At 56.2% G+C, this 27,294-nt stretch overlaps 1 protein-coding gene across 2 annotated transcripts in view; it reads left to right on the top strand.

The window, feature by feature from the left end:
- The first annotated feature begins 223 nt into the window (after window positions 1-223).
- Window positions 224-27,294, top strand: part of FOXP4 (forkhead box P4) — a 57,580-nt gene continuing 30,509 nt past the window's right edge. Inside the window, exons 1-2 of one of the 2 annotated variants that reach the window (XM_032133357.1) lie at window positions 224-360; window positions 19,480-19,693. In XM_032133357.1, the coding sequence (XP_031989248.1) occupies window positions 19,496-19,693 (198 nt within the window). In that variant the 5' untranslated portion in view covers window positions 224-360; window positions 19,480-19,495. The remainder of the gene's footprint in view (window positions 361-19,479; window positions 19,694-27,294) is intronic. The other variant, XM_032133358.1, reaches the window with a different exon arrangement.

Genomic DNA, 27,294 nt, shown 5'->3' on the forward strand with positions numbered 1-27,294 from the left:
GGGAAAGCGGCTGCACCTGCTTTAGAGGAACTATGGTAGGGCGGCCGGCGCCCGCCCCGCGCCACCGCGCCCGCGCCGCCGCCGCGCCGAGCCGGACCTGAGCGCGGCCACGGCCCGGCCGGCCCCGGCTGCCCGCGCCCCCCGCGCCCAGCCCCGCACGGCCCCGCTCCGCAGCGCGGCCCCGCCGCCGCACGGAGCCCACCCCGGCCATGCCGCGCCGCCTCTGAGCTCCGGCCCCGCCGCGCCCGCCCCGTCGAAGTTTGGGGAAGGTGCCGGTGCGGGGAGGGCTGTGCAGGGGTGGGGGGGGAAGGAGCGGCGCGGCTCATGCCCGCCCCGGAGCCCGGCGCTCGGCGCGACCAGGTGGGTGCGAGCGGCGCGGGAGGGTCCCCGCGCGTCCCCCCGCGGGTGTCCCCGGAGGAGGGGGGCGCGGGGCGGGACCCCCCGGCAGGTGCGGGGGGCGCGGGCCGGGTCCCCCGTGTGCTCCCCCTGCCCCCGGCGGGGCCGTGCCCCGCGCTCGGCCGCGCCGCGCTCGGAAGTTTTGTTACGGCTCCCGGACAAAGGGAGCGGGGCCGGCGCTGGGGGAGCCGGGGGTGCGGGCGGGCCGGGGCTCGGCGGGGCGCGGGGGGCACGGAGGGGTCGGGGATCGGGGCGCTCCGGGGTGCGGGGTTCCTCGGGGGGGCGCGGGGGGTCCCCGCTCTCCGTGCGCCCCGAGCAGCGCGGGGGTCCCGGTGCGTGCGGGGTGCGCGGCTCCGGGCGGGCGCGGGGGTCGCCGCCGCCGCCCCTGAGGCGTTTGGGCGGCCGGCGGAGGGGAGGGGGGGTCGCAGCCCCCTCGGCGAGGGGGGGTCGGGCCCCGGGAAAGTTGCGCTGCCGCCGGCACAGCCGCGCTGCCGGTGCCGGATCCGGACCCGCCTCCGCTCCGGCGCTTTGGGGGTCCCGCACCCCCCGAGGGGGCAGCGCACCGGGGGGGGGAGCCCGGCCGCCCCTGCCCTGCAGCCGCCCCAGCGCTCCCTTTGTTGGTGCTTCCCATTTCCTCCCCATCTTTTCCTTTCTCTCCGGCAGTTTTGGTTTAATTCCGGCTGCTGGAGGGCTTGGGTGGGTTTTTTCCCCCCACTTCCCCCCCCCCCCCCCCCATCGCATTTTAACTCAGCCTCGACCCGCCGCTCCTCGGGCCCGGGGTTGTGATTCCCTCCTTGGAGAGAAATCCGTAAGTCTGCCCCAAGTTTTGCAATTCCTGGGAGAAGCAGCCGCCGCCGTCCCCGACAACCTGCAGCCAGCCCGGCCGTCGCTCCCGCAGCGCCCTGGGAAAATCCACCCGCCGTGTCCAAAATCCTAACCCAGACTGCAAGGTGAGGGAGAGGAGGACAAGGCACGGCTTCGGATGGAGCTGGAGAATATTCCCGAGAAACCCCCGCAGGTTTGGATTCCGGAGGGGCTGACGGCAGCCGGCTGCCCCGCGGCTCACCCGTGCCTGGGTTTCACCCGGTTGTAAAGTTTGCGGGGGTTCCGTGCGCCTTTGTTTGGACGGGGAGAGAGGTTGGGGGGGCTTTCCCAAGGATTTGGGGGGGGTCTCTCTAACCCGGTGCCGCGGGAGCTCTCGGCGGGGACGCTGCCGGCAGCGGCTGCTGGTGGTGCCGGCAGTGATAACGTGTTCGGGAAGAGTTTTTATTACGGAGCATCGTCTTCTGGGAGTCCCGAAATTCCCGGGCAAATAGCGCGTGGAGGCTCACCCGGAGCCCTGGATCAGCCTCCGACAACATCCCCTTCCCACCCCGGTGTCCGCCGTCGTTGAGATGCTCTCCTGGCGCTGGCAAAGTTCGGGGATTTCTATTCTTCCCGGCTCCCTCTCCCCGCTCCGTGGGATAAACAAACGCGCCTCTGTCTGCTCTCCCCTCTCCCCCTCTCCGGGAGAAAAGGGCACTTCGGGAAGTGCCGCGGATGGCTCTGGATATTTCTTTGGGTGTAGGAAATCTGGTTTGAGTTGGCGGGCGCGTTCGGAGGTGTGGATGGGCGAGAACAAGTGGAGCGTAATTGGGTTTTCTTTTTCCATCCGGGAGCGATGCTGGTTTCCCTTTGCCCGTTTAAAACACAAACAAGCCAAGGGCCGCGTGTCTCTCCCTCCCTTCCTCCCTCCCTCCCTCCCTCCTGTGCACTTTTTAATACAAATGAAAAATGTGTGGAGGAGAAAGCGGGAATAATTCACAGGCGCTGCAAACCCCACTTCCCCGGGAGTCGTGGTCGGGAAGTGCCCGCTCGGAAAACTTGCACTGAGATTTATTTCTTTTTTATTTTTGCTGCTGCTGCTCTTAATATAGTCCTGGAGGAATTCGTGTCCGAATTCCTGCCTGGGATCGCTCCTCAGCTTCAGGCAGCTCTTCCCTCCCCATCAGTTGATACCCCAAGATTTTCCTTTTCCCACCCTCCACCCCAACTTCCATCGGATTAAGACCTCACTCCTCTGCGAGTGTCGTAAAGCTGTGGGGCAGACAATAAAATTGTTATTAGTTTCTGTATTAAAAGGTTGGGTTGGTTTTTAACCCAAACCAGAAGGAGGATTTACTTTTACAAATTTCTGCTGGTGTGTTAAAAATTTACGCGGGGAATATGTTCCGTGGAGAGCAGGGATTTGACGTTAAATCAACCCAACATGTGTCTCACGCGGGCGGCGTGACCGGGTCCCGGGTGTCGGCGGGGACGTGTTCCCTTTCATGCCTCCCCATATCCTCAATTTAAACACAGCAAAGTCTCAGGGTTTTCCAAAATAAAACTCTAAATTAAGGATTTTCAATTTTTTTTTTTGTTTTTTAATTGCCACCCCACCTTAAAGCCCATCAGAAATAAATGCACCAAGCTGCAGGAGCGGGTGGATGGAGGAAATGATCAGGTTTGGAAAAATTACTCCGTTCTCTCCCTTCTTATTTAATTTTTTTCTCCTTCAGGTTGCTTAAATTGAACTGGGAAAGGGGAAAACGTGGGGGAGAAGGGGCAGAATTCCCTGTGCCAAGCCAGGGAGCTTTGTCAGGGCTGCAGAGCCCTCGGAGGCTCCGGCTTCTCCTGCCCTTTGTGGTGTGGGATTGGGGGCTGTGGAGAAGATCCCGGAGCCCTCCTGCTCCTTCTGCTCCCAAATAATGCTGTGAGCTGCCTCTTTGAGCTGCTCCCCGTTTATTTTGATTCGTAATTTTAATTTATTATTTGTTCAGGGGGGGTTTTTTGTGGGTCTCCCCCATCCCAAAGCCCCTTTTTAATGGGGTTCTCAGTGTGGGCACAGGGGTGCGTCCGTTCCCGGCCGGATCGAGCAGCGCTCCGGGGATAAAATCTAAAATCCAAAGTGGCACCGCTGCGAAGCACGAAGTTGGATTTGATGGGGGGGTTGGAAAAAGTGCAGGAGAACGGGATCGGTGTGGAAAATCCCCCCCCTAAGCCCTGCACCCCAGGATGCGTCGCCCAGCGGGGTCAGGGAAGGAGGAGGCGAGGGGTGGGCGAGGGGGGAAAGGCTGAGCAAACGGAGCGAGGTGGAATAAAACGGATTAAAGTTGCTGCTGGGAGAGGTGGGGAAGGGGCTGGAGAAAAGATAATGTCCAAAATATCTGTAAAAGCCATGTCCAGCCCCGCTGTCCTCCCTGGAAAGCGGGCGGCCGAAGCTTTTACATCCCCTTTGGAAAGGGAAGAGCGGAGAGCGTTCGGAAAACACCACCACCACCACCACCAAAAAACCAGGGCAGTGTATAAAATCAAGTGACACTAAAATATCTCCTCGGGCCCTCGGCCTTTCTCTCCTAATAACCCGGCAGGAATGCGAGTGCACTCAGTTGTGAAGTTGCTGCCCGGAGAGCCCGGCAGCTTTTCTTTTCCGCCGCTGGCTCGGGGGATGCTTTGAGTCTGCTGATGTTTGTGTCTCGCTGTGGGGCTGGGGAGGGGCTCCGGCTTTCAGGGTTTTCTCTCCTTTGATTTTATTTTTTTTTTTTCACCCCCCCCCGCCCCCCAACCCTTTTTCTCTTTTCTTGTCGGTCTGGCGGGGAGCGGGGCTGGAGGGGGGGAGTTGTGGGGCTGGGATCGCCTTTGTGGCAGCAAGGTGGGGGGCAAGGGGAATGGGCTCATTCTTCCCACCGGAGAGAGGCGGGAGGAGAAGCCCGGAGGTCCCCGGGTTTATAACTCATACACATTTATGGCTCCTTGCCTTTCCCGCTCTGTGGTGGGGTTTGGGAGCCTGAAGGTTTTGGGAAAATTCTCTTTATTTCGGCAAGGGGTGGGGGTTTTTTTCCCCCCTTCATCCCTGTGGGCTTGAAGCCCAGCAGAACGCTGGGATGTGGCTGGCAGGTGGTTTTGGGGTCTCCAGGGGATGTTCCCCACTTCTGAATGCAGGGGGGGGGCTCCCACCTCCTCCTCCAGGGCCACCGTGGGTTTATCCTCCGCTCCCGAAGTGAGCCCGCTGCCGCCTCGGCGTCACCTGCCACTTCTGGAAGTGGGGACTTGAAATTTCCTGTCCCTTCCTCTTCGGTTTCCAGCTCCTCCAGCACGGATTCCGCTGGGTGGGGGGCTCGGTGCTGCTCCGTGGGCATCTTCCCACAGAGGGATGAGCTCCGTTAGTGGGAAAGAGAAGGAAAAAGGGAGTAAATAAAACCACTCAGAGCTTGGAATTTCCATGAGTTTGCCTCGGAAGGTATAAAAATCCTCCGTGAGCCACTCCTAGATGCACCTGATTGAAACTCAGGGGGAGCAGCTGGCTCAGAAATAACCCCGGGAGCTGGGACAGGGCCCTGCACGGAGCTGGTGACCCTTGGGGTGGCCCCACTGTCCCCTGAATGGCCGTGGGGCTGTGACCAGCAGCGCTGGCTCCTGGGCCAGCTCAGAGCAAGGACTTGCACCCATTTTATCTCTTCCAAAACCTCCCTGTGCTGCACCTTTTCAAGTCAAACAGAACTTGTAGATCAAGATGGGGCTGGGCAGAGCTTGAAAAACTTCCTAATCTTTTTTTTTTTTCTCCTCCCCCCCCCTCCAAGTGTTTGGTAGATAAAATCCAGCCAAGACGCTGCTTGAGAGGTTTGTTTTGGTTTTTTTAACAAACTTTTCCTAATTTAACCGGCTCTTGGCATGGCCCAGGCGAGGCTCCAGCACGAAACGTGTTGTGGTGATCCAGCTGCCCGTGACAAAAATGGGTTTGGGAGTGGAATGGCATCAGGGAAAACAGAGAGAGGAGAGGCAGGAGAAGCAGAGGAGGAGGCGAGGAGAAGTCCAAAGCCACGATTTATTTCACAGGGATCCTGCTAGAGCAGGGATGAGCCGGAGGGAAGGGGAGGGAAGTCATCAAGGGATTCCTCTGCCGTGGGCACGGGGTTGGCACCGGGATGCACAGGGAAGGGTGCCTGGTATGAGTCGGGATCCTTTCTGCTGGGATTTTTTTTATTTTAAGGAAAAGCCAGGCTGTGCTTGCAGCCTCTTGTGCCGAGTGCTCGCTGGGGTGGAGCGACGCGGTGCCGGCGGTGCCAGCCCCGGGTGACACTTCCCGAGGGCTCCCGTGCCCTGGCAGGTTGGCAGCAGCCGTTGGCAGCGTGTTCCGGCGGAAGCTGTGCCTCCTCCCGGGCTGTGCAGCCAGGCTGGCAGAGAAAACAGGGATTTTTCCAAGGAGAATAGGGAGCGGAGGGTGGATGTGGAGGAAATCTCACCTTGCTCTGCTCAGGGCTCCGCGCTGGGTTTATCGGAGGCAGAAGTCGGGGCAATAAAATGATTTGGTGGAAGATTCCTTTCAAAACTGTGGAAAGGTGCAAAAGGATTTTGGAGATGATAGAGGAGGAGAAAAATCCCACGGCGGGGGATGATTTGGAGGTGAATTGGAAGTGGTTTTTTTCTGCCTCATTGGGAAAACTCCTCCGGTGTGACCGGAGCTGGAATGGGCGGACGGGGCTGGGGAGCACCGGGATGGCCCCAGCAGGAGGAGGAGGAGGAGGAGGAAAAGGAAGAGGAGGAAGCCACGGTGGGATGGGTTTGTGCTCCGGGTGCTGTGCAGGTTGTGTTTGGCAGCTCCGGAGCTCAGGGAGATGCTGCTCCCGTTTCCACAGCCGTGGATCCGTGGCTGGGATGAGCTGCTCGCCCGGAGCAGGTGCTGATGGAACAATCCTTGGAACACCCCTGTGCCAGGTCGCTGCAGAGCTGGGGTTATCCACAGGGATCTCCCTGCTCCGAGGCTGATAAGGGCACAAAAACAGTGCCATTCGAGGTTCCTGGCTGAGCATCCCACTGCCAGCTTCCCTCGGGATCGGTCAGCTCTGATCCCAAACCCTTCCCTTGCTTTCTCCAAGTCCTGGTTTATTCTACAACCTGTAGATTTTGGGTGAGTGATTTTCTTTTTGCTGCTTCTTGTGAGGCTGGGAGCTGGGGGCCAGCTGACACAGGATGGGATGGGGCCACCTGGGGAGAAGCTGTCATGGACTGGGAAAAGATGCCTTGGGAAAGAGGGACAGTGAGGAGGGCTCGAGGCTGGTGGCTTAATGCAGAATGCAAGGCCAGAATTGTGCTGTGGAGCGAGGGATGAGCTGCGATCCCGTGTTCCCAGGAGTTCCCTCCATCTGGAGACCCCTTGGATTCGGATTCCTGCCTCTCCCGGGTGTCTGCCGTGCCCAGGAGTGGGGATGTGACTCCCAGTGCCCTTCTGCCAGTGCTCCGTGGCCCAGGAACAGCTCCTGGAGCTGGCACTGAGCTCACGGCTCCGCTGGTGCCTCCCATCCGTGCTGGGATCTCAGCACATCCCTTGGGATGGGGGTTCCAGCTCGGCGGATCCTGCTTTGCCCACAAGGTCCTGGAGCTGCCAGGAGGATGCTCCCAGAGCAGGAGTGTCCCCACACCGTGCAGGGACCTGGGGCTTCCTCAGCTCCTGGATTCCTCAGCTCCAGCTCCCAGGGGAAGGAAATGCCTGGCAGGGATGGCCGGGAATGGCAGGGGACATCCCAGGATGGGGGAAAGGTGCCCCACTGCAGCCTCGGGAAAAGGCTTTGGGGCTCGGGGTGGTCACGAGGGGCTCGGAGGAGCCACCCGGGGTGAAGGGAGAACTTGTGGCAGGGAATACCTGGCAGAGCTGAAGTTCCTTGTTGAGGATCCGGAGTTTTGGGCTGAACTGGGCCAGGATCTGGGTGGGAATATTCGGTAGAGACCTTGTGCTGGAGAGGGAGAGGAGCTCTCCTGTGTCCTGGGGCCTTGTGTCCCCTCTGGGTGCCGCTTGTCCCAGCGGCGAGGGAGCTGAGGAGGAGCTCTGTGCCCCTAGGAGGGTTCCTGGCACCCAGCAGGCTGGTCCTTCCTCTGGGATGCTGCCAGACCTGGCAGCGGGAGGGAAATTCCCTGGAGCGTGGGGTAGCTTGGATCGGGAAGAGAAACACGGCATCGCCGGGCCTGATAAAAACACGAGAAGAGCAAATAAAGGCATGGGGAGAAGCGTCCCGTAAGTTTTGAGGCAGGAAATGTGGATTTTGGGAATGTGCTGGGCCGGGCAGAGCTGCAAAGCCCCAGAGTTTTGCCGAGATGGATTCAGGTGGGGTTTATGAAGTCTCCAGCTTTGTCTTTCTCTGGGATTGTTTCCCGAGAATTTACGTTTCTCCTTTACACCCCAGCCTGCTTTCCCTGCAGCTTCCTGGATGGACTTTTATCCACAGGGTCCTGCTGGGATGGGGTTGGGTTTGTGGGCAGGGCAGCGCCTCCCCCATCCCATCCCATCCCATCCCATCCCATCCCATCCCATCCCATCCCATCCCATCCCGCCCGAGCAGGGTTTGGGGAGCCAGGCTGCCACAGAGGTTCCCCATTAATAAATTAAACCTCAAAACTGACAGGAATTCCTCATTTGGGAAACAAAAGGGGCCCTTGTCACCTGCTGGGTGGGTAAAGCTGCGGCTGGGGGATGAGGAGGAGAAGGAGGAGGAGGAGGAGGGTGATGCTCCTGCTCATCCCATCACTCCCAGTTTGTCTCAGCCTCTTGGACCCCGGGGTTTGGGGCGCTCATCCTCAATTGTGCCCCTCCAGCGGGATCCATTCCTGTCCCTCTGACCCCAAAGCACTCGGGGTTTGTAGGGTGCTGCTTGCACAGGGGTCTGGGTTTGGCAGCAGAGCCCTTGCTCCCCCATGGAGGTGGAGAGGAAGAACTGGGGAAAATCTCTGTAATTCTGGCTTTTTGTGCTTTTTGGGGACTTTTGTGCTTTTTGAGCCCTCAATGTGCTCCCGAGAGGAACAGGAGAAGGGAAATGTCCAAAAATCCATCCTGTGAGGGGTGGGAGCACGAGCGTGCCAGAGAAACCCTGGCAGGGGGTTTCTGGCTGAGCTCCGCTCCCGTGGTACGGCACAACATTGACTGCATCCCCTTTTCCCACGACAGCAGTGAGATTTGGGCTGCAATTGGGGTTGACTTTCCCCAAGTCAAACCCAAAAGTGCTGGGAGCTGCAGGGTCCAGCCCGGCTCCTTCCCACGGGATGGATCCCAGGGCTGGGCTCTGCATCCTCAGGGATGCTGGGGACCCTCCGGATGCGGCAGCAGGTTGGGATCAGCACGGCCCTGGCTGAGTAATTCCCACTTCTCCTGTAAAGCCAGGTTCGTTTCTCAAAGGATACATGGCAGGGCCTGTTCCCAAATCCCTTGCAGTCTTTCCCTGGATGCCAGTGGGCTCCCACTGAACAAAGGCCGTTTTCCCTGGGAAGTGGAGCCGCTGCTCCGACTCTGGGTCAGACTTTGGAGCTGTCGGAGCAGCCCCGTCCATGGATCAAACCCTGCTCAGCCCTGCATTCACAGGTTTTCCACCAGCACTGCAGGCTGTGTCTGGGAAGGAGGAATGCCGGAGTGATCCCGCTGGGTTATGGGGCTGGGGGGTTTAAAACACTCCCTGCTGAAGAGTCTGCTCCCTTTGGGAGTGCAGTGGGATGGGCTTTGGCAGGTGAGGGGGTCGTTTGGGGGGTGCTGCTGGCTCTGGGGAGGGTCGGTGCCATCGGTCCCTCGTGTCCCCGCCGTGCTGGAGCAGGGGATGCATCAGGAGCGTCGGTGCTGCTGAATTCCCAGCTGTAAATTTGGGATGGAGCTGCAGGAGGAGACAGGGCCGTGCCCGTCCCTCTGGGAAAAGGATGGAGGGACAGCCCCGTGTCCCCTCAGAGGGGACATGTCCTTGCACTGCAGTGCTGGTGCTTCCCAAGCGCTGTTGCAGACACAAACACTCTGGGAATCGCTCTGGGAATGAGCACGAATTGCTGGGCTTGTCTGGGGGTTTAAAATAACAACTGGGGGTTGAAAACTTCTGGCAGCGGGCAGGGCTGTGCTGGGGCTGGAGAGGACGTGGGGGACACATGGGGATGTGGCTCATGTCCCGGAGGGATTTGGTGTCCCCAGCTGTGTCCTCTTCCCATCTTGTCTGATGCTCTGTGCCGGTGCCGTGTCCTTCCCTCACCACGATGTGGGACAGCTGGGTTGGTGCCCTGCCTGGTGTGGCCAGTGCCAGAACCGTGTCCTACAGTGGGTGATCGCCACCCAGGGACAGTCTGGGGACAGGGAGAGGGTTCTGTGTGTTCCCATCTCACAGGAGATGTGGGAAGAGGATGTGACCGGATTGTGGAGGAGCTGGGGGCTGTGTTGTGGCTGCCGTGGGCCAAAGGTGGCACCCAGAGGGTGGGCACCCAGCCTGAGGCGGGCACCCTCACCTGGGACCCCAAGCCAGAGCCCTGGGCTGGGGATTTTGGGGATCTTCCCTAAAAAAGCAGCATCCAGCTGTCCGCTGGTGAGTCCTGCCCGGGCAGGGGACACGTCAGGAGCCAGGTGGGCACCAGGGACCTTGAGCTCCTCCCTGCCCCAGCACCCAGAGGTGCTCACAGGATGCCAGGACTGCAGGGGAGGGTGACAGGAATTGGTGAATCATTAATTAATATTTTAAAGGATGAGGGTTATTTTTAGGAGGTATGGGGGGAGCCCAATTCCTGGGAATAATCCCTGGGATTTGCATGGCGCTGTGTGTCCCGGGGGGCACCTTCCTTCCACCGAGCTGGAGCAGCAGCAGCCACCGGGGTGCTGCTCCTGGGCTCCGGGGCTTCCTGGATTTGGCCTTCAGGATCGTGCTGTTCCCAGGAGGAAGCATTGCCTGGGATGAGCAGGGATTCAGAACATCGACTCAGTTCCCCCTTCCCTAGTTCTGTCCCAATCCACGAAGCAGGGATGTGCTGGGTTTGGGAAGGTGCCGTGTCCCGCTCTCGCTGAGCTGTGGGGATGTCGGAGCCTGGATGGATCAGCAGGACCTGGGAATGCCGAGCGTGACCCCGGGGCGATGCTGCGGGACCAGATCCCTTCCCTGTGTCTCCAGCCTGGCATCCGGAGGGACGCTGAAGCCACGGAAGAGCTTTGCTGCCATCCCTGCGGGATGCATCCGCAGCCGGGGGCGCGCTGGGCCAGGCAGCACCTCCCGCATTCCCCTTGGAAGAGTCCCAGAGGGGGATGGATGTTCCTGGGAAGAGGACGCGGTGCTGGACGAGGCTCATCCAGGTGACACAGAGAAGGAGCACAGGGGACCCCGGTGACCTTTTGGCTTCAGCACAGGCTGGGAAGCACTTCCCGCTTCCGAGGGATGCTCCTGCCTCTCCTGCTCTCTTCCCAAGCACCTCAGATATTAAATGCACCACCCCACTCCCCTCCATGGGCACCCAGCAGCGTTCCCAGGGCAGGATCCCAGCACAGCCCTGCCGAACACGCCGCTTCCCAGCTTTGAGGAAAACGCTGGAGAAATCTCCGGGGTTATTCCCAGCCGAGCTGTCGGGAGCCGTGTTCGTCTGCGGGGCTGCCTTTGCTCCGTGGGGGTGGCAGGTGCCCAGAGAAACCGGGAGATGCCGAGTCTGTCCATGGAGAAGCCAAGCTGTGCAGGAATAAAACCAGGGAAGCTGTTTGGAAGCGCGGAGCCGAGCTCCGGCAGCGCTGCGAGACGGAGCCGGCCTTGGGTCACGCTGCCTCCGATCGGGATGCAAAGAAAAATGGACTTCAGACCGGGAGTTTGAAAATGCCCAAGGATAGTTCTCCCCCCCACTGCCTTTTTTCTTCTCCCTCCTCGTGAGCAGCATAATTTCTGGATGGAAACCAGGCCTCTTCCTGCATGGAAACGGGATTTGCCGTGGATGCGGCGGGGAGCGCATTAACCAGAGTCTGCTCTGGATGAATTTTTGCACAGATGTGACGGAGTCTGGGAAAACTTGTGGCATCCCGAGTCCCTCCCTCCTGCTCCATAGGTACCTTGCCTGTTTTTTCCTCCCCTCTGGATTATTTGAAGGCCAGGAGAGACTTTGAGCAGCTTCCAGTCTGACTTGCCTCGAACTCGGCTGGAAAATTTCGCTCCGGGTGGGACGTGGGAGGCCGAGTCCCAGCCCTGGCATCGCTCCTCATCCCGCTCCAGAGTGTCTCACACCTGCTCCAGGGAATTTTCTTCCTCCCTGGCTCCATCCTTGCCCTTTGCAGCCTCTCCCGAGGGGATGGGGCAGGGGGAGCTCCTGGGGTTTGGGGTTTATTTTGATTTCAGAGCTTCCCTCATTTTCCAGGAGCTTTCGCCCTTCCCAGGGATTGAGTCGGGGCATTTTCCAGTGTCCCTGCTCTTCCTCACTCAGCCAGGGCGGTTTCCTTTGTGCCTCCATCCAAGAGGAAGATCCCTCCTCTTCCTCAGGTGCCCCAGGCAAGTGTGGGACCATCCTGGCTGCGTGCGGGAGGCACGGAGGAGATTTTGACTGGAGCGTTCCGTGAGCTCCGGGTGGGATGAGGGCTCTGGTGCCGGTGGGATGCTCCAGCAGGAATTCCAGGTGGGATTTGCACCAGAGGGATGTGTCCCCACTGCGTGAGTGTCCAAACCAGTGTGAGCCAGGCACTGGGCGTGTGGGAGAGGCTTGAAGGGAGCTGGGATTTATGGGGAGATGCCCGGAAAACCTTTGGAAAGCGCTGCCGGGGTGATGCCCTGTTGGTTGCAGCTGCATTCCGTCCCACACCGGCGATGGGAGCGGCTGGTAATTATTTTAACAGGATTTTGGGGGAATATTGTGCTGAAAACCTCATCCCAAATCCTAAAACCCTCATCCCGTGTGGAAGCGCAGAGCGATGGACGGGAATTGTGCCTGGTGGGAATCTCACCTTATCCCGTGGGGTTTGTATTTTGTTTCCCTGGGAGTTTGGAGGTTTTGGGTTGGTTTTTTTTTAAATTTTGTTCCCTCTGAAATTTTTTTCCCCACCCTCTTCATTATCATTTCTGTTAATTAGATTGTGCTGGGAAATGGTCTCTATTCAAAAGCAAAACGCTCCGAGATGGCTTTTTCCAAGTGCTGCTGCATTCCGGGGCTGGGAGAAGGAGTCGGAGGGAGGGGGGGGGAGAGCGAGGATGCTTGAAAGAAATATAATTTTTTTAAAAAATAATTTCTTCATAAAGCTCTTTAAAAAGAAAACCCCAGGCCCCCTTCCCCCACCACGGCCACCTCCCCTCTTTCCCACCCCCCCTAATTAAACGATTTGAATTTCCACGTTAACCGCTTGGTGCTTCCTCGGCGCCTCAGATGATTAGAAAGGGATATTCATTTATGCCTTTTAAACGCCGCCCCGATTAAAATCAGAGAGATTTTTTCCTTCATCAAAATCTAACATCCTTGAAAAATTAATTTGATGCCTCTTGTTATCAATTAATTGAATCTCGTTGGGAGAGAGGCTCGTGCGGCGGGTGGTTGGAGCCGGCCCTTCTGTTCTTAGTTGCTTTCCCCCCTCTCCGCTCCTTTCCGCTGCTTCCAAACACTGGGACATTGTAAAACTCGGCCTTTTCTTTCTTTTTTTTTTTTTTTTAATTTTAAATATATTATTTTTACTCATCTCATAAAATAAAATAAATGAATAAAACTTGCTCTCTCTCTCTCTCTCCCCGCCCTCCTCCTCCATTCCCCCTGAGTTCCTCTCGGATGAAAGACCCTTTTTTCCCTTCCTTTCTCTCATCCCTCTTTCCTATAACTTCCGAGCAAGGGGGAGAGAAAGAAAAAGTTGGGGCTTTCAGCAATTTCTCGGCGGCCAAGGTCCATCCTTCTTCCTTTCTTTAACGGGGGATATTGGATATTTCATTCGAATCTCCCTTTTTTCAATTAAAAGTGCCCCATTCCTTCTTTTCCAGCCGCTCCATTCTCCTGCTCTGCCTCGGCAGCCGGAGAAGCGATTTTGCTTTCTTTAATATTTCAGCTCTTCCCCTGAGACGGGCTGCCTGCCTTATTTATTTTTTTTTTTTAATAGACTTTTTCTCCCTCTATTAAACTTTTCCAATCTTCGTCCCTTTATTTTTTTTTCCCTTCCCACCTCTTTAAACAAAAAAAAAAAAGAGGAAAAAAGAAAAACAGAGAGGAAAAGTTATGAGATGGGAAGAACTGGGTCATTCAGGAAGTTATTGAAAGAACTTCAAAATTAGGCTTCACTTTCACTCTCCTTGGAGTGATTCTGCCTTTGGATCCAATCTCTTCCCTGGTGGCTCTGTTGTGGATGTCCCGTTGAGAATTTGGGGTTGGAGGTATTGGGGGATAACCCAAGTGAGAGCAGAGAGGTGGTTTTGGTTGTCTTTGAGGGAAGGATCTGGGATGGGGATGTAGGTGGGGGTGTCCCATCCGAGGAATCCTCATGGATGGGGAGGGGATGTGTCCCCCCAGTCCGGTGCCCTGCGGGGTGATTTGGTGTCAGGACCCCGCTGTCACATCCCCCTGTGCCCTGCACTGTCCCCTCACTTCTTGTGCCAAGCTGGATTTGGGATCCTACAGGTGAGAGGCTCTTCCAGCCCTACCCATCCTCACTGAGGCGCCTCTCCTGCTCCTGTGTGGGGTCACCGAGGGTTTTGGGGGCTGGGGAGAGGGTGACCCTGATCCATGTGCACAGAGGGTGTGTTTTGGGACGTTTGGCCTTTAAATTCTCATTTGGATCGTGTTGGGCAGAAGGAAAGCAAGTTTTTAGGGGGATGAGAAATTAGGGGATGCAGGGCTGAACCTGGCACTGCGGTGGCTGGTGTAGCTCCATGGGGGCTTCCTGGATTTTGGGCTGTGCCCCCAGCCTTGCTCCCAGTGGATTTGGGTACCAGGCCTGCATCCCAAACTGGTGGGACAGAGGTGCCAGGCCTGCATCCCAAACTGATGGGACACAGGAACTGGATCTGCATCCCAGCCTGACGGGACATGGGTACCAAACCTGCATCCCAGCCTAAGAGGACAGGGGTGCTGGACCTGCATCCCAGCCTAAGGGATACCAGACCTGCATCCCGACCTGATGGGACACAGGTACCAGACCTGCATCCCGCCCCACCAGGATGCTCCAGCTCCTCAGCACTGATCCCTGGTGGGTGCAGAGCCCACCAGCTCCCACCGAGGGGCTGCCCCGCTCAGGGTGCCCCGGGTCCCCACGTGTGGTGGCTCCGGAGCATCGAGGTGGGAGCCCCGTGCTCGACGTCACTATTTAATTAGACGTCCCTGATTAACAAAACTTGGCGTTCGGCTTCCTCCTGCCCTCATCTTTCCTGGCTCCGAATCAATGGCTTTGATATGCTAATTAGGGAGTAATTTAATTTCAAAAGGCCGCAATTAACAAGGGTGTTGTGGACATGCTGTAGTTAAGCGGCGTAATCTAATTTGCATTAGTAACAAGCAGGGACTAATTAGAAGCTTAATTAGACACTTAGACGGCTCTTGTGTTTACTTTCTTAATGAGATGGAGTGGGGTTCCTTTTTTTTTAATCTTTTCAAGAGCACAGCGAGGGGAAGCCGGGATGGAGCAGGATGGAGCAGCAGCCCCGGTGCCCGGCACGTGCTCCGGGACGGAGCCACAGCCCCGCTGTCCCAGCACCGGCCTGGCCACATCCAGCCAGTCCCACACCCCCTCTGGGAGGGGTTTTGTGTTCCTGAAGCTTGGCAGGGAATGGGAGAGGTGCCAGGCGGGCATTGGTGTCTCTGGGAATGCCCTGTGTGGGCTGGGCATTCCTGGGTGGGATCTGCTGTGGGGTTGGCTGCAGTTGGGGCAGCTCCGCAGAGCAAAGGATGCTCCGAGGGTGAAAGGTTTTGGAGAGGCAGGTGGGGCTCGCCAGGAGCATGGGAACAATCCCAGATTGGAGTCCTTACACTTCCAGGTGCTCTCCAGCTCTTTGAGTGAGCTGATCCAAGGATTCCCAATTTTTTTCGGGAGGAGAACCTCTCTGTGGCCATCCCTGCCTGGTTTCCGTGGAGCAGCAAAGGCTCTCTGCTGCCTGCCAGTCCCTGGTACCCACGAGCATGGCTGGGCTGGGCTGGCACCGAGGCAGGTGAGGAGAGCTGAGGGTGAAGGTGAAGCGCCGGAGGTTGGCTCTTCCCAAAGAAGTTGCTGGGAGCGAGATGAAAGTGGGAGATGAAAGTGCCCAGAGGTGAGATCCCATTAAAGCAGTGCCTGAGCTTAGCCGGTCCCTGGTTCCTTAAATATCTTCTAATTTACGGTAATGCTCCAGATTCGTTTCAGCTCCCCCAGACTTTTATTTTAATCCCCTCTCCACATTTCCATGTGTTTATGTGTTAATTAAAGGGTAAAAAGCCACTCTCAGAGCAATCCCGAGCTGCTGCTTCTCTTCCAGCCGAAGCCTTTTAGGATTAACAGCCACTTCCTAAAGCCTGGCGGTGCTGGAGCAGGACGGGCGGGTTGCTCAACTTTCCGTAGCTGGGAGCAGATCCAGTGCCTGGCATCCAGCTTTCCCGAGTCCTCTTCTCCTTCCAGCTGTGCAGAGGAGCATCCTGCAGATTTCCAAGGGCTTTGAGGGATTTGCCGGGTCCGTGCTCCTGCAGGATCCACTGGTACCCACGGGAGAGGCCGCCTGCTCCCCTCGGCATCCTGGCGAGGCTGGAGCTGGGAGGAAGGCTCTGGAATATTGCTTTGGGACTGGGATGTGGTGGGAAGGGTGGAAACGGCCTCTGGAAAGTCTCAGTGTCAGTTTGTGTGTCAGTGTGTCGTGTCACCTGTGCTGTCCCAGCTCGTGGAGATGTGGCCAGGAGAGTTTTCCCAGCGGTGTTTCCCACTGGTTTTCCTCCTCCCTCCCTCTTGGGTGATAGTTTGGAGCTCTTGGAGTTTGTGGCTGGGGAAACCCGCGGTGGTCGGGGGTGGGGACTCGAGGACAGGGACAGCAGGGTGGAGGTGACACTGGGCCATGAAGGGCAGCCCAAAGTTGCGGAGCTGCCAAGGATTGCGGTGCCGAGGATGATGAGAAATAGGGAAAGCTGCTGAAATCGGTGTGGGGGCAGTGGCTTCTGAGGAGCTCGTGGTGTGGCTGTGGCTGCTCCAGCAGCTCCTGGGGGCTGAGAAGTGCCATTTAATTTCTGTGTCCATGGAATCAGGCGGAGCAGTGGCGTTGCTCCGGATGGGTCCGGATGGCCCAAAATTCCTTGGGAGCTTTTTTTTGGGGCGACATCACTGCTTCATCTGCTATTCCTGCTCCTAAAATCCCACATCCTTTGCTTTGAGTCCATGGGTTTGGTCACCTCCAGGTCCATCCTTCCCTTCCGGAAGGCTCCGTGGCAGTGCCAGGCTCCATGGCACGGCACACACCTGGCGTTCCCACGGGAATCGTGGCGCACACGGTGGGAGCCTCGTCCCGCAGCCCCAGCGCCCGCTCCAGCCCCTCCCTCCCAGGGAAGCTCCGGGCATCCATCAGCCTGTTAATTGCGCTAATTAGAGAGTGCGGAGGTGTTAATTGGAAAACCCTGGGATCGTGCCTGTTTGCGGGAGGGATGGGCGTCAATAAAGCGGGATTGATGACTGGGATGGCGCGTGCTCCGCGCAGGTTAGCGGCGAGTTGGGGGATGTCAAGGAAATGTTACTGCTCAGATGAAGCAATTGTTAATTAAAAGCCACGGTAATTAATACACCCTCGTTGCCATATGGTCCCACCGAAGGCAGGGGGGGATTCGTTGCTCCGTTTGTAATTCTCCGTTTCCTTCCCCTTTGTCCTACGGAAGGTGGTTGGATAAAAGGGGGGAACAAAAAAGGCGGAGTGGTGGTTCAGTGGCGGAGCTCGGGAGTCTGAAATGGTAATTAATGGTAATTAACGATCCATTTGTGCAGCTTCTGTTGCTGTTGCCGTTGGAGGGGGCTCCTCCCTCCCCTTTTAACCAAACCCACCCTTTCCCGCTGCATGTGGGTGTCGTTGGATCTTCCCGCTGACTGACTGGACTCCGTCCCTGCCTCTCTGCCTGGGGGAAGGTCTGATCCTGATGAGCCCCTCTGGATGCGGCATCCGGAGAATCCCTGGAATATTGGCCGTGTTTGAACTGCGGGAGATGAGCAGCAGGAGCCGGCATGCTGCGGATCCCTCCCGGCTGTGTGCAGGGCTGCACGTGTGCTCCGGCATCGCTCAGGCGGGTTCTGCTCTTCCCAGTCATCCCGGATCCGTCCTGGCTGGAAAAGCACTTGTTCCTAATTTAAATCCACTTTATAACCTCGCAGACACCGGCTTCGTTTTTATTTTATTTTTTTTTCCTTTTTTTTTTTCTTTCTTTAAGGTTTTGTAAAACTTTTTATAGGAATGGAAATATTTCCATTATTATGATGATGACTTTCTTTTATGACTTCCCTCGCAGAGTTGTTGGGATCCCAGACACTCCAGCATCCCAGAGGGGTTTGGGAACGGGAAGTCGAGTTTTACAGGACTTGGAGAGGGAACTCAGCTGGCCTGGTGTCCCCAGCTCCGGGAATCACCCGGGCTGCAGGAATCTGCTCCAGCATCCCGCCTCTGGCAGGGGCTGGAACCACCAGAGTGAGCCCACGGCTCCTCCACCAGCAGAGATTTCCTCCTAATTCCCAATAGTTAAACTCCAGTTTATGCCTGAAGCCAGGAAAGTTTTAGATCCTTTCCAAAGCCTTTTTTTTTCTCTTTTCTTTTCTTTTTTTTTTTTTTTTTGCCTTTTTTAATACTTCCCGTTGTAACTCTGGATATTCCTGTTCTCCGTGTAAAAGTCAAATCCCTGCTTGAATCCTGACGAGTTTCTGGCCCTGGTGATGCCGTTCGAATGTCAGACATGGAGCGTTCCCTGTGGGGCCTGGTGGATTTCAGAGGGAAAACGGGAATAGGAACAGCAATAATTTCATATTTCCGAACTCGAAATCCTTGAAATTCAAAGCGGGGAAGGAAAAAATGTAGTTTTAAGGCAAAGGTGAGGGATTTATTCCAGATTTTTGCTCCTAACGCAGCATCCTGTGAGCATCCCATCCTTGGGAAGCTGCTCCAACCACGCCGTGCTCCAACCCAACCCAAATCCCAGTAATCCCCTTAACCTTGAGCTGTCCCACAGCCACCAGTGTGTCACCCCCAGAGCCCTGGGACAGTGGGAGGGAGCCAGGAGCTCCCCTTGGGAATGGATGTCACTCATGTCCCCTGCGGAAATGACTTTTGAAATGCAGATAATCTCCAACATGCAAATGAGCAGCTCGCTGCTCCCTGTTTAATATGAATGATCAGCCCCTGAATAGCGATTATTACACGCCACATTTCAGCAATTATGTTGTTCCTGGTTTGTCTCGCTGGCTTTTGGGGTGTGGAGGGGGGAAATAGGGAAAAAAAGAGGGAGGAAAAAAGAAAAGGGAGGTGGTATTTTTTCATCCCATCCCTCTGTTTTCGTTCCCGTCTTGTCGTGAACTCTGCGAGCGGCGGTGGGTGAGCGCTGAGCCCGTGCTGGTGGGATGGAGGGGTGTGGAATGGGATAAAACTGCTTTCCATGGAGGGAAACGTGTTGGGAAGGAGGGAGAGACCCTCGCTGCAGGTTGGATCCCGCGCTGCCACTGTTCTGTGTCGGGGCTGGATGTGGCAGAGACCAGCGCTGGGTGTGGTGGTGCTGTTCCTCCAATGCCAGCCCAGATCCAGGAGTTTCTCCCAGGAAAAGGGACCTTCAGCTTCACCACCACCAACCTGCCCACTGAGCAAAAACTGGGAGAAAAGGGAGGATTTTCCAACCCGTGTGCGCCGTGCTCTCGTTTCCACATCGCCGCTCTGCCGTAGCTTTGGGTTTCCTCAGCCTGGCACCAAACCTTCTGCCAGCTGGTTTTTCCTGCTGGGAAGTGGTGGTTTGCTGGCAGATGAAGGACATGGAGGAAATGTTTGGACTTTGTTGGGATTTTCAGGGTGGAATCTGTGGTGCAGGTTCTCTGTGCTTGGTGTGCAGCGAGTTTGGCTGTGCTGTCTCCAGCCTCTCACCGTGAAATATTTTGGGATTTGGGGGAAATAAACGGATTCCTGAGGCTCTGCACCTTGCACCATGCTCAGAGAAAGCTGGAATCATGGGTTTTCTAAGGAATGAGTTGCACTCGCTTTGCCCAGCGATGTGCAGTGTGTTTGAAACAGCTTCACTTTTATTTTTGGGGGTAAACTGAACGCAGCTAAAACCAGCCAGGGTTTGACATCCCATCCCCGCGGGATCCCGCCGGGATCAGGCACAGCCAGGGACCTCAGCCCCCGTTCTCAGGCTCTCCTCTCCCCTCTTTAGGTCCTGCTAGCGAGTCATGATGGTTGAATCTGCCTCGGAGACGATCCGCTCCACACCCTCGGCGCAGAACGGGGTGAGCAGCCTCAGCAATCAGCCCGATGGCGGCGGCGGCAGCGGGGGCGGCCCCGGGGGCGGCGGCCGTGACGGAGCCGCCGGAGCCGAGGCCAACGGAGAGATGAGCCCTGTGGAGCTCCTGCACTTCCAGCAGCAGCAGGTAGGATGGACACCCCGCTCCTTCTCACCTGTGTTACACCAGGCAACGGGGTCCTTCGAGGATGTGGTGTGGGGGTGACACCCGGTTTTGCCCCATTTTGTCCTCTGGAGTTGGGTTCCACCAGGTTGAGCCGTGCCTGGTTGAGCTGGGCTGCAGGTGCTGCCCCAAAAACCAGGGCTCTGTCCTTGTCCCACATCCCTTGGGAAGCAGAGCTTCCACCCATCCCTGCAGCTCACGGGCTGCTGCCCTGGAGTTCGCTGGTTTTGGGGGCAGGTCCTGCCTGCTCTGCTCCCCCATCAATCTGAGGGGCTGAGACACCAAAAATCTTGGCTGGAACACCAGGAGCAGGTGCTCCCTGAGAGGATTGGCTTGTCCAGGAGCTGCTTTCCCATTCCTTGAGACTCCTGGAGGTTGAACCTCACACGCATGGCCCAGGACACGTGTGACAGTGACATGTGTGTGCCCCTCAGGGAGCCCCTGCCACACGCGTCCCCTCCCAGCCCTGGGGACGTGCCTGCAGGTTACCTTTCCAAACAAACTTTGGCAAAAAACCATCAATTTCCCTGCTCGGCTACTAAATAAGGCAATGATCCCTCGCCTCGTACGGAGATCGCCTCCCTGAGCCATAAATTCCAGCGTGAAAGCTGTAAAAAATTGCTGTGTCTGATACTTTAGTAGGGAGTGCTGTAAATCCATTACCTGGATCACGGCCGTTCCGCACGCCGCTAAGCCGCTGTTCCCCGGATCCGGAGGGTAATCATGCGTGTAATGCCGCTGCCGGTGCCCCTCCGAGGAGCTGCCTGCTCTCCCTCCTGGAATTCCACTGGATAACAGGAGATCCGTGTTCCCCCCGCCACCAGCCAAATCGTGGCTGTGAAACGGGGGATCTCCTCCAGAAAATCAGGGATAAAGCGGCTTTTCCAGTGTTGGCTCATCCCTGGTGAATCCTGATGTTTCATTTTACCCCTTGGCATTTCTCCTGGTGGGGCTCCCCTGGCGAGCTGGCTGGTACATGGAGTTATTAAAGCAGAGGGTTTGGTGAGCTTCCAAAAAAACTAAGTGACACCTCCAGCGACCTGGGGAAGGGGGAGGATCTATCCCGAGGATTATCCATCTTCCTGCTCCAGGGAGCAGGCTGAGCAGCAGCTGGGGTCAGGAATAAATGTCCCCACAGCGGGAGTTTTGGACAATTAGGTGCTTGATGGAGGCTTTGCTCCATCCCTGGGAGCAGCCAGCGTTGTCCCTGGGTTCTCGGACCGCTGGGCTCTTCCCGTGTGCTCACTCCCTCATCCCGGAATATCAGCACTCAATCCTGATTCTCGTTGAACTTTATGAAATCCCCCCCGGAAAAACTGGGAAGCCTGCAGGGGTGGGAGCCCACGTCTCATCCTGGTGGGCCTAAAGCTCCGTGTCCGTGGGGATTTGCGTGGGAGCTGCAGCTCCCGGGAGTTCGTGCTCCCGTTTTCGGCTGGATTTGACCTTTTCCAGTGCCTGTGACCTTCCAAGGGTGAACCCAGACAGGTCTTTGCAGGGAATTTTTGGGTTATAGCTCCTCTCCGAGGGTGCTTCCCTAAGACACCTGGGATCTTGAGGGGACGGGGGTCCTGTGGGGTGCTCAGGAACCCTCTTTTGGGGTGTCCCTGGAGCAAGGGGATGTGGGTGTGTGGCAGCAGCAGCCTGGATTGCTGAGACAGGATCTCCCAGCTCTGCTCCACTCCAGAGCGTAACATTCCCTCACCAACCTCATCCATCCCAATCCATGCCACTCCCGAGCATCCCGGAAGGGAGAGCCTGGAATGGGAGAGCCTGGAAAGGGGAGAGCCTGGAAAGGGAGAGCCTGGAATGGAGAGCCTGGAAAGGGAGAGCCTGGAAAGGGAGAGCCTGGAAGGGGAGAGCCTGGAAAGGGGAGAGCAGGCAGCCGGTGGGGTGGGGAAAGGGCATCCCCCTCTCCTCCTTCCCTGCCTCCCTCCTTCCCTCCCTCCCTCCCTCTCCCGCAGCCCGGGGGGCTGGCGCTGGCGCTGGGGTTAAATCCCTGGATTTCAATGCTTGGGATGGGGCTGAAAAGCCTCAATAGCGCGCGCCCGCTTTGTGCCGGGGCTGGCGGAGGGGAGAGGTCGCCCGGGGGCACCGGGGGGCAGCCCCCGGCCCGGGACCCCCCCCTCGCCGTTGCTGTGGGAACGTGGAGGGACCTCCGGCACTGCTGGGCTCCAAAGGGATCCGCCAGCCCCCTCCTGCCAGGCTGGATCCTCCCGGAATTCCCAGTGGAGGAAGGAAATGGGGGCAGCGGGGTGATGGGGGTGGCACATCCCTCTGGTTTTTTAGGGGAGTGGGAATCGTGCAGCTGCTCAGCTGGGATTTGGGGTTTTCCAGGGTTTTTTTTTTTGCTGAATTCCTCCAATAAATTCCAGTTCCCAGCCTGGAGCTGGGGTTTAAATCCATGGGGTGCAGAGAGATGGGGTCTTTGGGGTTGCTGCATCTTTGGGAATGGAGGAAAAGAATGGAAAGAGATCCTTGCAAGCATGGCAGGAGTTTCACATGGAGAACCCAAATCCAGGGATGTCCTGGGAGCATCAAGGGGACAACCCCAGAGTCTGGCATGCCACAGTAGCTCCTTCCAACTCTGAATCCATGGAAAATGAACCATCTGGAAAATCCAGCTGCTCTGGCGTTGTTTGGGATTGTTTTATGGTGCAAAAAACACCTAAAAAATCGCAGTGTGCTGCAGACAGACGTCAAAGAAATGGGGAGGAATAAACAAAAACAAGGCTTGGTTTTGAGAAGGAGCAAACAGGACTTTTTTGGGAGTTGGGGAAGGGTGTGGAGGGGGGAGGAGAGGCACTTTGCTGCCCTGGGAGAGATACCATTCCATAAAACATGTGATCACATCTCAAATATATTGTGTAATCCTCTATTATTAGGGTATTTAAGATAAAAACGAGGCCAGAGCACTTAAGTGAAACTCATCTCTCTCTTCACTTCCCTGATTCATATTTAATATTTCACTGAGGACAAATGCAGGAGCCTTTTTTCCTTTTTTTCCCCGCCTTTTTATCCCCCCTTTCTTCCCCCTTTCTTCCCCCTTTCTTCCCCCTTTCTTCCCCCCTTTCTTCCCCCCTTTCTTCCCCCCTTTCTTCCCCCTTTTCCTCCCCCTTTTCCTCCCCCTTTTCCTCCCCCTTTTCCCCCCCTTTTCCCCCTTTTCCTCCCCCTTTTCCTCCCCCTTTTCCTCCCCCTTTTCCCCCCCTTTCCTCCCCCTTTCCTCCCCCTTTCCTCCCCCTTTTCCCCCCTTTCTTCCTCCTTTTTCCCCCCTTTTCCTCCCCCTTTCCTCCCCATTTTCTCCTCATTTCCCCCCCTTCCCCCCCTTTCCCCCCTTTTCCCCCCTTTTCCCTCCTTTTTTCCCCCCCTTTCCTCCCCTTTCCTCCCCTTTCTTCCCCCTTTCCCCCCCTTTTTCCCCCTCTTCCCCCCCCTTCCCCCCCTTTTTCACCCCCCCTTTTTCGCCCCCCCTTTTCCCCCTTTTTCCCCCTTTTCCCCCTTTTTCCCCTCTTTCCATGGCATAGGATTGTCAGGAGCACATTCCTTGTGCCCTTAATTAGTGGGGCTGGGTTGAACCCGGTGAGGATTGAGGAGTCAGGAGCAGAGGAATGAACTCCAGGAGCATTGGAGCAGGGCAGGAACAGCTGGGGCTGGGACACAGACACCGAGCTGGGTGTAAAAAGGCCTTTTTTTTCCATTTTCCTGGGAGGAATTGTGTCATTTTTTTGTTCCTTTTGGACCTCTTGGAGCCATTTGGTTCTGGTTAAGCGAGGCCAGGGCTGGACTGGTGGAAGTGCTCCTCAATATGGCATCATTTACTGTTAATATCCAGCTAAAAATATCCCTGTGTGTTGTTTTAATGGCTCTAATTCTGGAATGTGACGATGTCATTTTTATGAGGTTAGTGTAAAAAATCTTTTTTTTCTTTTTTTTTAACCATTTTTTTTCAGCCCTTCCCAACCTCTTTCCACCCTCCAAAAGGATCGGAAGGAAAAAGGAAGATAAAAATTCCCTTACTCCCTCTTTCCATGCAAAGTTCTTGCTTTCATGTAATTTTGGAGGTGGTTTTTTTACTCTTTTTGGAAGGTAAAACCTCATGCAAAGCTCTGATCCAGGTGGAAAATCCCTCAGCTGATTTTGGGCAGCTCTCCCCAGCTGGAGCATCCAGGCTGGAATTAAAAACTCCATCCTCATAAAGTGAAATACCTGCTAAATGAGGCACTTCCAAATACCCCAGGCAACATCTTCCTTTGCCCTGGGATTATTTTGGGTTGATTTTTGGGGGGGGACGCTGTGGCTTCTGCTTTTAGGATCATGGATGTCTCCAAACTTTTTTTTTATTTATTTGGAGCTTTCTTCCCAATCAGGAGGCCTCGGAGAGGCTCTGCTGGGGCAGGTTTGGAGGAGGAAAAGGCAGGGATGAGGGATTAATCCACATTAATCCAAGGTGTGTCAGCCACCCTGCATGGGGTGGGAGCTGCCCTCTCCTCTCCCTGGGCTCTTCCAGAGCTGGAGCCAGGTGGGATCTGGCGTTCCCTGTGGGAGAAAGGGGAGTTTGTGATGTTTTTCATGGGGAAGGCAGCCAAAATCTGCCTTTTCTGGGGTCTGGAGGAGCCTCCAGCACATCCAGGGATGGATGTGTGGAGCCCCACAGGCCGGAGGGGGAAAAGAATCAGGATAATCCCCAGGCAGGCTGGGTGGAAGCTGGGAAAAGGGGCTGCTCCCCTGCTGGAGGATGAGATGTCTGGAGCTGGGGGTGATCCAGAGAACTGGAGGGATTTGGGATCTGAGGGGAGGGATGAGCATCTCTGGGGGTATCCCAGGAGCAGGGTGCTGTGGGAGCAGGTCCTGGCAGGGTGGGATTCATCCCAGCATGGTTGGGTTGTTCATTGCCCCCTCCCCAGCCCAACAGACCCCTTCCAGCCTCTCCCACCTGTCCCTGCAATCCCAGGTGTGTTCCACGGCCCTGCACATCCCAAGGCACTCCTGGGCCTCCCCCAGCCGTGTCCAGGTCCCGTCCTCTTCCTCTTCCTGGAATTTGCTGCTCCTGGGGAGGGCAGATCTGCACCCCAGCAGCTCTGGCTGTGGCTGCAGACTTTTTCTGGGATCATTTGGTGATCAGAGGGAGCCATCCAGGAGTTTGAATTTGTTCCCGATTCCAGGTGATGTGCTGATGGCTCCTGGATAACACCAGGCAGCAGGATAGGAGTTGATTTTTATTTTTAAATAACTTTTTCTCTGGTTCACAGAGGTAAAAGCCCATCCATTCCCACAGGAAAACTCTTCCTTCTGCTTTCCCACCTCCTCAGCCCCAAGGAGAGGCTGTGAGTGACACTTTCCTATGGAAAAGCTTCATCCCCCTGCCCTGTTTGGGCAACAAATGCAGCTGACGAGCGACTCTACATCCCGAGATTCCATCCTGGCTGCTCCACATGGCCTGCACAGCCCCACAACAGGTTCCTATCCCTGTTTGCAGGCTGAGCCCAGCTCGGGCTGGAGTGGGAATCGCTGCCAGGCACTGGGAAGAGAGGGAGGGAGGGAGGGGACAGTTCCAGGGCGCTGCTGGAGAGGCCCCTGTGTGCAATTGTGAGGCCATGTCGGGTTTTTTTCCTGTAAATCTTTGTAATTTCGTGCTTCAGAGCACACCAAAGTGAGGGAGCCAGCGGGGAGTGAATTAAATTCCCCCCTGAGAGGTGGCGCGGTGGGGCCGAGCCGGGCGGGCGCTGGGGGCTCGCTGGCACCCCGGGCCAGCCAGGCCTTGGCTTTGGGAAGAGAAATTCCAGGAGAAGTCCTGTGCAGCACTTTTTGTGCGCTGGAATTCTGTTCCTGAGGCTTTTCCCCTTGTGTTTTCCATCTCTGCTCTGCTGATTTTTACCGGGCTGGGGCAGGGGCCTGCCCTCGCCAGGTCTCCTCTGCTAGTTGGTCCTTGCAAACACGGCAGGAATTGCACATGGAGAAGCCAAATCCGTGGAAAACTCTGCTAAAAGGCACTTGGAAAAGCAGCTCAAGCTCAGGGATTTGCTGTGTGGATGTGGGATGCAGCCCAGTGCTCCAGTACCCATCCCGGGAGTGCCTCGGGCCTGGTGCTGAGCCGCCACCGAGTGGATTCCTCCAGCTTGGCTTTTAACTGGAATTACTGTTTTCATTTCTAAAAGTAATTAAAATATCAGACCTTGAGCTGTCATAACTGTCACAGGGTTTTTGTGCTCGCATTACCGATGCACATCTATCCCTGGTAATAACAGGGAAATAAAATGCCTGTGGAGAAACGCCGGGGCTGAGGCGGCTCCGGGATCCGGACCACGGGATTGTTCCAGCAGTGATTCCTGGTGGTGAATTGCTGTGTTTGTCCTCAAGGATCTCAGTTTTTAATTGTTTGGATAAATTGTTTGGAGTTTGGGAGTTATTGGTTGGGTGGGTTTGGGGGTGCTCGGTGGCCATGGGGTAGCTCTGGGTGCACAATCCTGGGATGCAGCAGCCTCCCTGTGCTGGGGGCAATCCTGGGATGCAGCTCTGGTAATTCAGCACAGGAATAGGGAATTAGGATCCATTTGCTTATAAAATTCCTCAGGTTTTGATTTTCTTGGGGCTGTCTGGTTCATGTGATGGTGACAAACACAGCCGAGGGTGCCCGGTGCTGTGTCTGGGATGTTGGGTTTGGGCCCTCTGCTATGAATTTACAATTTTTTAATAAAGTAAGGCTGGCTCTGTTAAACCCTTTGCTCTCAGCCTCCAGCTGGAAATCCTCTCCCATTTTCCAAGTGCCCTGGAAGTGCCTGTCCACCTGCACAGAGCAGGTCAGGTGGATTTTCCACCACAACAAAGCTGTGGCACAACCGGGGCATCCTCTGCTTTTCTTGTGCTCTTCCCAAGAATTCCCTGTGCAGAGGAGCACAGAGGAAACCTAAAATAAGATCTAAAATGCAGGGAATGACTTTTCATGGATGCTTGTTTAGAAAAATGCCAGAAAGAAACCCAGAAAGAAGGAAAAGAATCCTTTAAAAGCAGAAATAAGGAGCAAACAGGTCTGGGAGCACTGGGTTGTTTTCCTTAGAGCTTTATTCCTCTCCTGGCTCCCAAGCTCCTTTTCTCAGCTCACACTTGCTCCTCTCTCCTCCTCATCTCTTCACAGGATTTTCCTTAATTCCCCCCGTTTTCTCCAGCTGTCCCCAGTGCTGGGCATGGCTCTCTTGTGCCTGTGTGTTTCACAAGTGCATTTTATCCATTCCTACTTTTTTCGGTGATTCCCAGTGAAACACCTTCATCTCTGTAAAAAACTTGAAGGAACTCATCACTTTTTCTAGGCAAACACCCCTAAAAACAATCGGCTTTCATGGTGGTCGCTTGTGTGAGGTGCTGAGCACCTCCTGGATCACCATCAAATCCATCTGGACACGTTCCTGGATTGATTCCGGGTGGGATCCTGCACTTGGCTCCACCCAAACCTGGCTGGTGACTGGAACTATCTGCTGCTCCAGTGCCACAATCCAATTAATAAAATTAAACACCCACAGTGGCTTTGGGCACAAGGGACAGCAGCAGCAGCAGGAACCTGGTGGTGGCTCTGGAAT

Source organism: Corvus moneduloides, chromosome 24 (assembly GCF_009650955.1).
Source record: "Corvus moneduloides isolate bCorMon1 chromosome 24, bCorMon1.pri, whole genome shotgun sequence".
In the NCBI taxonomy this organism is placed as follows: Eukaryota; Metazoa; Chordata; class Aves; order Passeriformes; family Corvidae; genus Corvus; species Corvus moneduloides.